Source organism: Oncorhynchus mykiss, chromosome 13, assembly GCF_013265735.2.
Source record: "Oncorhynchus mykiss isolate Arlee chromosome 13, USDA_OmykA_1.1, whole genome shotgun sequence".
NCBI classification, from domain to species: domain Eukaryota; kingdom Metazoa; phylum Chordata; class Actinopteri; order Salmoniformes; family Salmonidae; genus Oncorhynchus; species Oncorhynchus mykiss.
The window spans coordinates 54,740,988-54,752,006 of record NC_048577.1 but is presented as its reverse complement, the minus strand read 5'-3'; the positions used below and the strand labels follow the sequence as shown (position 1 = coordinate 54,752,006).

The 11,019-nt window shown below is 40.7% G+C and overlaps 1 protein-coding gene across 1 annotated transcript; it reads left to right on the top strand.

Moving 5' to 3' along the window:
• Positions 1-3,297: 3,297 nt before the first annotated feature.
• On the top strand, positions 3,298-10,528 carry LOC110486825 (aquaporin-8-like). The gene is made up of 5 exons (XM_036939769.1): positions 3,298-3,590; positions 4,157-4,283; positions 7,381-7,595; positions 8,856-8,990; positions 9,693-10,528. Exons 1-5 carry the CDS (start codon positions 3,298-3,300, stop codon positions 9,733-9,735), a joined length of 813 nt encoding a protein of 270 aa, XP_036795664.1. The 3' UTR covers positions 9,736-10,528.
• The last annotated feature ends 491 nt before the right edge of the window (positions 10,529-11,019 follow it).

Here is an 11,019-nt window from a genome sequence, read left to right as displayed (position 1 = left end):
ACAGTTGGCTTCTTGGTCTTCTAGGCAACCGTCGGTCTACTTCAGATTGACAAAAAATACCTAGAAATGTCCAGAGAAATACAAAACATCACTCTTCTTTACTGTTTGGATATGGCTTTTCATTCGCTCAATTACGTGATAACGCCATAATAACAGAGCTAGACTATTCATTTCCAATGGAGCCCAAAGTGCCAGCTATCAACGTTCCCCTGTCAGACAGGCTCGTGTTGTTTCTGAGCAGGGGTCATGTCCAAGTGGTGGGGCTCTTCAGCCTTATAGTAGTCGATAAGTACTGTTACTATACAAGTGGCACACTCCACAGCTGCTGCTCGGGTAAAGCTATAACAACCACATTTTTATCAATCAACTTACCTGTCAACTTTATTAAAGATTAACTGTCAGATAAATCAATGAAACTGGTCATTTAAGTATGAATCAGAAAATTCAACTCTGGTTCAAAAAGTGAAGAGTTTGAAGGTATTTACTTATTTGTAATTGAATGTCTTCCTTCAATGGGATAGTTTATTTTAAGAGGGAAAGTTCAGCGATGTTACATAATGATATTTGTTTACATACCTTTGTTTTTTGAGTTGTTGAAATGGATCTTTGAAGACGTGCCCACAGTTTCATAGAAATTTGGTTGAATAATGTGACTTAAATGAAATGCTATTTTTTTTTATTAAAGCTGTTTCCATTCTTACAGTCTTATTGGAGGACAAAATATACTTCAGGAATGAAAAGACTCCTCAGACTCAAGTCACATTCTTGATGTGTGGTGGAAAACGTTCATCCTATCACGTGAAATTCTCCCTTCTAGGAAGTGAAATATTTGTGCCTAAGATTACATATTTCGTCATTACATTCAATACACTATAACTCCCCCACCAAGACGGAAAGACAAACAAGTATCAGGAAAGATCAACAAGTTATGAGGTTAATATCAATGTCAAATGATTAGACCATTTAACAGTGAGCCAACACTACATCCATTGTTTTGGTCCTTGCTGTTTCCCAGAAAATGATGTTTCTCACCTGACCTTTATTTTATTAAGGCATAATATTATCATTTATGGTATGTGGTGGTATAATTTAGAGGTTTATATTTTCTGACCTTGTATTCAAAAGTAGGATGAACATTATTTGATGGCATATGAACAGGGCCAGGAGTTTTTCCTAACCCGGTGACATGACCAGGAAAACCTCCAGATTCTATTTATACATAAGGTGGTCAGGAAAACTCATAGCTCTATATGAAACCTATAACCTTAAAGTACAGTGGCTTACGAAAGTATTCACCCCTCTTGGCATTTTTCTTATTTTGTTGCCTTACAACCTGGAATTAAAATAGATTTTGGGGGGTTTGAATCATTTGATTTACACAACAACTATCACTTTGAAGATGTATAATATGTTTTCTTGTGAAACAAACAAGAAATAAGGCAACAAAAAAAAACAGAAAACTTGAGCGTGCATAACTATTCACCCCCCCCCCCCCCCCAAGTCAATCATTTGTAGAGTCACCTTTTGCAGCAATTACAGCTGCAAGTCTCTTGGGGTATGTCTCTAGAAGCTTGCCACATCTAGCCACTGGGATGTTTGCCCATTCTTCAAGGCAAACCTGCTCCAGCTCCTTCAAGTTAGATGGGTTCCACTGGTGTACAGCAATGTTTAAGTCATACCACAGATTCTCAATTGGATTGAGGTCTGGACTTTGACTAGGCCTTTCCAAGACATGTAAAACTTTCCCTGTAAACCACTTGAGTGTTGCTTTAGCAGTATGCTTAGTGTCATTGACCTGCTGGAAGGTGAACCTCCATCCCAGTCTCAAATCTCTGGAAGACTGAAACAGGTTTTCCTCAAGATTTTCCCTGTATTTAGTACCATCCATCATTCATTCAATTCAGACCAGTTTCCCAGTCCCTGCCAATGAAAAACATTCCCACAGCATGATGCTGCCACCACCATGCTTCACTGTGGGGATGGTGTTCTTGGGGTGATGCGAGGTGTTGGGTTTGTGCCAGACTGTCACGACTTCCACCGAAGTCGGCTCCTCTCCTTGTTCGGGCAGCGTTCGGCGATCGATGTCACCGGCTTTCTAGCCACCGCCGCTCCATTTTTCATCTTTCCATTTGTTTTGTCTTGTTCCTTACACACCTGGTTTTCATTCCCTAATCATACTGAATGTATTTAGTCCTCTGTTCCCCTACTTGTCTTTGTGTGTAATTGTTTATTGTTAGATGGTGTTTTGTCTGGCGCTATACTTTATCACTGTTTCCATGTTATTTTGGCACGTTGATTTTTCATGTATGTTATTTGTGGAACTGAATTCAAATGCGACTATTTATTTCACTCTGCCTCCCTTATACACACCTTACACAGACATAGCATTTTCCTTGATGGCCAAAAAGCGCAATTTTAGTCTCATTTTCATTTCACTTCAGCAGCCTACACTGATATACAAGTGGATTGATGGTAATTCAGTAGTTATTTAGAATGACAACTTATATAGACAGTCATATAATGAGGCCGCTTGTCCATGTGTTCTATAACACACTCATCATTTTGGTATTTTATTAGGATCCCCATTAGCTGTTGCCATAGCAGCAGCTACACTTCCTGGGGTCCACACAAAACATGAAACATGACATAATACAGAACATGAATAGACAAGAACAGCACAAGGACAGAACTACATACATTTAAGATGTGACACAGAGCCTCTATGCTGTACTTCTATAGTATTTTAGGCAATAGCTCTATCTGCAGAAGCAGGGTTTCTGTCCCTGTATTCTAACTGCATAATGTATATTGAAATGTAAGCTATTCATTTCACAACTAGTATTCATAATACTATTCATAAGAACAGTCATGGGGAAATCATTTTGATTGATTCATTTATCCATACAAAGTCCTGACAAGTATGTTTGAAGTTAAATCAAAAGTATTGCATTTAACGGTAATCACTTAAGCAAACAATATCTGAACATTTCTTGCATTTTGTCTCATTGTTTGATGATCTGGTAGCATTTTTCTGCCTAGCTATCTGGACCATTCCAAGAAAATGACTTATCAACTTCCCCCTCCGCTATCTTCACCCCACCTCCGCCCCTCACCTCCACTTCCCTCCTTGTCTTCGGTCCTCCACATCCTCCCATTCCTCCACCTCCCTCCTCCTCATCCACCTCACCCCTCCTCCTCCCTTCTTATTCCTTATCAGCACTCTTGCGTAACCTCTAGACTTAAGAGCACTAACAACCCATGGGCTGTTTCCAGTCTTACACAGTCTAACCCAACACCATGGCTCTCTATGAGTCTAAGACCGAGCTCTGGGACCTGGACATCAATGTGATCCAGCCAGAAAGGAAAGGTCCAGATACAGCCACAGATGGAAACAGCAGTACCGAGTCGTTCAGGGATGCGTTCCAACGTTATATCCAGCCCTGTCTGGCAGAGCTGCTGGGTTCATCTCTGTTTATCTTTGTGGGGTGTCTGTCTGTGATCGAGAACACAGAGGGCACCGGAAGGCTGCAGCCGGCCCTGGCACACGGCCTGGCCCTGGGCATCGTTATCGCCGTGCTGGGGGAGATCAGGTAAGGCTGGGGGCCCCTCTGGGGGTGGGTGGTGAGAGGCTGGAAGGTGATAACCTGGTCCTAGATCTGTTTGTGCTGGCTGTATAGCCAACTTTTCTGGCCATGACATGGTATAGGTTTTGGGACTAGGCTGGGAAGTTGATGCTCAGGTTTTCAAATGTTAGCAGAGCAGCAGAAGAGTCTGTTCCTAGGCTTTCAACATGCAGCATGTTGATGCATAACAGATTGTGTAAAAGCATTGCAAAAATGAAGACTTGTAATGGATCTGTTGATCAGCATTGACTTGAAGTTTTATGACTGTGCTTTCAAAGTAGCCTGCAATAGATCATTACAATGCACAACAGGATTTTAAAATCACACTTGTATCATTTTGATGAGGCAATCTACATTAGCATGTTTTCTTAATATGGTTTTATTGTTGCTACTTGCCTCTATATTTAAAATAGTTTGTTTTGTTTTCTAAAGGATGTGCCTCATATAAAAAAACTATTGTGAACTGTTTAAAATAAAACAACTTAATTAAAATGTATTAGGGTAATTCAATTGTTCCATGTCTCTCTCTGCAGTGGGGGCCACTTCAACCCAGCAGTGTCTGTGTCTGTGTTTCTGATCGGGGGTCTCAACATCATACTGCTGGTCCCCTACATACTGGCTCAGATGTGTGGAGGGATGATAGGGGCAGGACTAGCCAAGGTGGGTACTCTGTAGCCTACTAAAAGGTTTGTTGCACTTCTACTCGTACTAACTTGGTATTTAATAGGATCTTAATTATAATTGTTCTTATTTATTGACATTGAAGACATGTACATTTATTTAACTTCATTATTTGGTAACAATATGTACTTTCTAGTACAAACATTCAAGAATTCAATATACAGTATTTGGTAACTACCTGGCACCAAATGGGTAGGCCTACTGTCACTAAAGACTATGTAAACATCAGGAAAATATCAGCTAGATCTTTCACACTTTCAGAGGGTTGATCGTCCCATAATACACAACACTTGTACAATCTGCACTTATCCTAACAGTATGATCATCCTCATTCTGTCAACACTTCAGATATGGATCATGACAATAATCTCTTTCTGCACCTACCCTGCTCTTCTCTTGGCTGCTATCAGGACAGTAAAACGATAAAGCAATTGACGTCCATGAGGGTTGAGTGACCAGGCAGTCACCCACTCTACTCTATTGGCAGTCATGTACATGTACAGTACAGTGTCCTTAGAGATGAACAAGATTAGTTGAGTCTGTGTTTCACCACCTTGTAAAGTCAAGAGCTCAACGTTGACACAGTCTCAACGTCAACAGTGAAGAGGTGACTCCGAGATGCTGGCCTTATAGGCAGAGTTCCTCTGTCCAGTGTCTGTGTTCTTTTGCCTATCTTAATATTTTATTTATATTGGCCAGTCTGAGATATGGCTTTTTCTTTGCAACTCTGCCTAGAAGGCCAGCATCCTGGAGTCACCTCTTCACTGTTGATGTTGAGACTGGTGTTTTGCAGGTACTATTTAATGAAGCTGCCAATTGAGGACTTGTGAGGAATCTGTTTCTCAAACTAGACACTCTAATGTACTTGTCCTCTTGCTCAGTTGTGCACTGGGGCCTCACACTCCTCTTCCTATTCAGGTTAGAGACAGTTTGTGCTGTTCTGTGAAGGGAGAACACAGTGTTGTATGAGATCTTCAGTTTCTTGGCAATTTCTCACCTGGAATAGCCTTCATTTCTCAGAACAATAATAGACTGACGAGTTTCAGAAGAAATGCTTTGTTTTTGGCCATTTTGAGCCTGTAATCGAAACCACAAATGCTTATGCTCCAGATACTCAACTAGTCTAAAGAAGGCCAGTTTTATTGCTTTTTAATCAGAACAACAGTTTTCAGCTGTGCTAACATAATTGCAAAAGGTTTTTCTAATGATCAATTAGCCTTTTAAAATGATAAACTTGGATTAGCTAACACAACGTGCCATTGGAACACAGGAGTGATTGTTGCTGATAATGGGGCTCTGCACACCTATGTAGATATTCCATTCAAAATCTGCCGTTTCCAGCTACAGTAGTCATTGACAACATGAACAATGTCTACACTGTATTTCTGATCAATTTGATGTTATTTTAATGGACAAAAATGTGCTTTTCTTTCTTTTTTGACCCAAAACTTTTGAACGGTAGTGTATATGTTCAAATCAAAATATATTTAACATTTTATATTTTTCAAAGTAGCCACCCTTTGCCTTGATGACAGCTTTGAAAACTAGGGATTCTCTCAACCAGCTTCATGAGGTAGTCACCTGGAATGCATTTCAATTAACTGGTGTGCCTTGTTTAAAGTTAATTTGTGGAATTCCTTTCCTTCTTAATGCGTTTGAGCCAATCAGTTGTGTTGTGACATGATAGGGTTGGTATACAGAAGATATCCCTATTTGGTAAAATACCAAGTTGATAATATGGCAAGAACAGCTCAAATAAGCAAAGAGAAATGACAGTCCATCATTACTTTAAGCCATGAAGGTCAGTCAATCCAAAACATTTCAAGAACTTTACAGTTTCTTCAAGTGCTGTCGCAAAAACCATCGAGGGCTTAGATGAAACTGGCTCCCATGAGGACCGCTACAGGAAAGGAAGACCCAGAGTTACCTCTGCTGTAGAGGATACGTTCATTAGAGTTACCTGTCTCTCATGAGGACAACCACAGGAATGGAAGACCCAGAGTTATCTCTGCTGCAGAGGATACGTTCATTAGAATTAACTGCACCTCAGATTGCAGCCCAAATAAATGCTTCACAGAGTTCAAGTAACAGACACATCTCAACATCAACTGTTCAGAGGAGACTGAGTGAATCAGGCCTTCATGGTCAAATTGCTGCAAAGAAACCACTACTAAATGACACTTATAAGAAGAAGAGACTTGCTTGGACCAAGAAACACGAGCAATGCACATTAGACTGGTGGAAATCTGTCCTTTGGTCTGATGAGTCCAAATTTGAGATTTTTGGTTCCAACCGCTGTGTCCTTGTGAGACGCAGAGTAGGTGAACGGATGACCTCCGCATGTGTGGTACCCACTGTGAAGCATGGAGGAGAAGGTGTGATGGTGTGGGACCACTTTGCTGGTGGTTTGCGCTTAGTGGGACTATCATTTGTTTTTCAACAGGACAATGACTCAACACACCTCCAGGCTGTGTAAGGGCTATTTGACCAAGAAGGAGAGTGATGGAGTGCTGCATCAGATGACCTGGCCTCCACAATCACACGACCTCAACTCAATTGAGATGGTTTGGGATGAGTTGGACCGCTGAGTGAAGGAAAAGCAGCCAGAAAGTGCTCAGCATATGTGAGAACTCCTTCAAGATTGTTGGAAAAGCATTCCAGGTGAAGCTGTTTGAGAGAATGCCAAGAGTGTGCAAAGCTGTCATCAAGGCAAAGGGTGGCTACTTTGAAGAAGATAAAATATCAAATGTATTTTGATTTGTTCAACACTTTTTTGGTTAGTACACGTTTCCATGTGTTATTTCATAGTTTGATTGTCTTCACTATTAGTCTACAAGGTAGAAAATAGTACAAATAAAGACAAACCCTTGAATGAGTAGGTGTGTCCAAACTTTTGGCTCGTACTGTATATTATCTTTTATCACACTTGAAAAGACAAACTCTGAACAGATGTAGAATATGACCAGTGGAAAGTAGCAGTCGATAAGCAAATGTTAAATAATGTTCTTCTGTATCTGGACCTATACTTTTCTCCCTACAGATCCTATATTCATATCAGTAATATCTCCTTCTCCAGGTGATTTCCCCATCCATGAACTATGCCAAAGTTTCAGGGGCAGCATTCGACACAGTGCAGGCCGACACCCAGATAGTACCAGCCACGGTGGCAGAGGTGATCATGACTCTGTTCCTGACGATGGTGGTGTGTATGGGGGCCGTGAATGGACGCACGCGCAGCCTGTTGGCCCCTCTCTGCATCGGGCTGACCGTGACCGCAGACATCTTGGCTGGGTGAGGACCCATGGGGTAGAAGGTGTGGTGTAAGAGCGGTGGGTGGGGTGGTCGTGGAGTGGATTGATGTAAGGTGTGTGGGTAAGGGATAGGATGGGAGGAGGGCTGGAAAGGTTTGAGAAATTAGCCTGGAGAAAGACTGTACTGTACATTCTGCAGAACAACTTTTCAGATACAAACAAATCAAATCAAATGTTATTAGTCACATCCGCCGAAAACACCAGTGAACCTTACACCTTACACCTTACACCTTACAGTGAAATGCTTACTTACGAGCCCCTAACCAACAATTAAGTTTTAAAAAATTATAAGAATAAGAGATAAAAGTAACAAGCAATTAAAGAGCAGCAGTAAAATAACAATAGCGGGACTATATACAGGGGGTACCGATACAGAGTCAGTGTGCGGGGGCACCGGTTAGTTGAGGTAATATGTACATGTAAGTAGAGTTATTAAAGTGACTATGCATAGATGACAACAGAGAATAGCAGTGGTATAAAGAGGGGGGGGGGGCACTGCAAATAGTCTGGGGAGCCATTTAACTAGATGTTCAGGAGTCTTATGGCTTGAGGGTAAAAGCTGTTTAGAAGCCTCTTGGAACAAGAACAAGAGCGCACAAGCCGTGCGGTAGCAGAGAGAACAGTCTATGACTAGATGACTAGGGTGGCTGGAGTCTTTGACCATATTTAGGGCCTTCCTCTGACACCGCCTGGTATAGAGGTCCTGGATGGCAGGAAGCTTGATCCCAGGGATGTTCGCACTACCCTCTGTAGTGTCGGAGGCCGAGCCTTTGCCATACCAGGCAGTGATGCAACAAGTCAGGATGCTCTCGATGGTGCAGCTGTAGAACCTTTTGCGGATCTGAGGACCCATGACAAATCTTTTCAGTCTACTAAGGGGGAATAGGTTTTGTTGTGACCTCTTCACGACTGTCTTGGTGTGCTTGGACCATGTTAGTTTGTTGGTGAAATGGACACCAAGGAAGTTGAAGCTCTCAACCTGCTCCACTGCAGCCCCGTCGATGAGAATGGGGGTGTGCTCGGTCCTCCTTTTCCTGTTGTCCACAATCATCTCCTTTGTCTTGATGTTTGATGTAATGGCCTACCTTTGTACAGTATAGTTAACTACTACTGAGATAAATACCTGTACACTACCAATAAAACACAATGTACACCACAATACACTGCTTACTGTGTACCGTAAGACACCACATGCTCTATCATTCATTCATGCATCGCTTTTATATCACGTCCTCTACAGGGGAGCAGTGTCTGGGGCATGTATGAACCCAGCTCGTGCCTTTGGCCCGGCTGTGGTGGCCGACTACTGGAGCTATCACTGGATCTACTGGGTGGGACCCATGTCTGGAGCCCTGCTAACCGCCAGCTTCATACGGTACTGTACAGCTCTGATCTTCTGGGGCCTGGATACCTGGCTGTTTACATCATTGTCCTGTTTGGTTTTAATCAGAAACAGACTGGAGCCCAAGCTACTATTGAAACACTTTGGTTGGGAAAGCAATCTTAATCTGTGTCCTTGAAATGACCATTAATACTAAAATAATGACCCAACTGGAGCTCCATAGATTAGAATGGAATATATTTATTATAGAATGGAATTTGCCTCCACTAGCTGCAGGTGTGGGATTAGAAGCCTTGTCTGCCCATACATTCTGGCAAATCAGCAAGAGAATCTACCACCTCCATATCGGGATGTGTTGTCTTGTGCGATAAAGCACTGTATCGTAACATGGCTGTTAGACAGGGCTGTTTGTCCTCAACCTGATAAACATGAACTGTCCCTCTAAAATCAATGGCTAGCTATGGGATGGAAAGTTACTCCTACAATGGGTGCTTTTATACAATTCTTAAGTCTGGGAGAGTCATTAACCTAGTTTTAACAATGTGTGGATTTAACACCTTTTTATCTTGATTTTCCTTGTTAAAGTCTTGTGTTGTCTAATACATATTTTGGGGAATTATTTAGATTTATGTTAAAAATAACTAAAGAAACAATGTGTGGAAGCAACAACTTGTCGAGTGATGTTACATTCAACAATTCTGTACTATTTTGATGGTGTGTTTTTTCTATTTTCAGACTACTGCTTGGGGATGAGAAAACCAGAGTTATCTTGATGTGATACAGATGTAGGTTTCCAGTTCAAGTCCATAAAAAAGTCAATTTCCAAAATCCACATAAATTCTAACAGTATTTTTGTGTTACTATTTCCATGTCTCTTAGTTTAAAATAATCTTACCAATGTAACTTTATTCTATACCGGTATATATAGATGATCTATTGTCCATAAATGCAATCTATTTTATTCAATGCCATTTGTATAAACACATTTTGTACAGTAAATATTGCATTGTATATTTTTTTTTATGATTGATCCCTTTTGACATAGTAGAAGTGACTTCTGGCCCATAGTCTGTGTTTTATACCGCCACCTTTTGGTTATGTGGTGAACTACAGCCTTGCATTGGTCTGACTCTCACTGTACTGTGATACAGACTTTCATATGCGTCATGCCTTTTCACTGATTATCTGCACACAGACATCCAAAAACTAGCCACATTAGATAACATTGAATTTGACACTGTAATTGCTATCTTGACTGAAAGTCTCAGCCATAGAAATATAATTACTAGGAAGGACATAGCCCCTCAGACAACCGGTCCTCCCATTATGGACTCATTGACTTGAACGGGGACCTCTCTTCTAGTAATTATATTTCTATGGCAGACACTCATTGGAGACAGTAGTATGTGAACGTTCAAAAAATGTTGCAGTGAAGATTCAAGAAATGAAGTATAAATGTGTACAGCAGAGGAGTGTCCATTTATTGATTTGTACGTTGGAAATATAGAAGATGCTGTTTCTTTCATACGCAATTAATACAAATGAATTATTAAATGAATTCATGAATTCCATTAGTGCCCCCTCAAGAATAAGTACATACTGTACATGATGCCTGTATGCACAGTAACAGTCTGATTTTGCCACATTCTACACATTTACAATGTCAATTTATCATTTACAATGTCAATGTATTTATCCCCTGTTATTTGCTGATGAATGTGTCTACCATTTAGGACAAATAATAAGATATTACACTAAAGTGTAAAAAGCCAGTTTCATGTTTTACTGGATTGTCTTTTACTCCCTTCAGAGAATAACAGGAGCAGACTTTGCACAGGTGCAGAGACTTTGTCAAACTGTCTAGTTTTAATGCTTTATCTTATCTAGCTGGGACTGGCTAACATCAATGATCTATGCATGATTAATACAAACAGGTTAACCAAGATTAAACCTTTTTGTTTGGCCTGGAAATCTAGAACATTATGTCTAGTAGTAGGCTGCTGTATTAACAAACTAACAAAACATTTAGTTGATTTAAATAGTAAAAACATATCATAGTCAT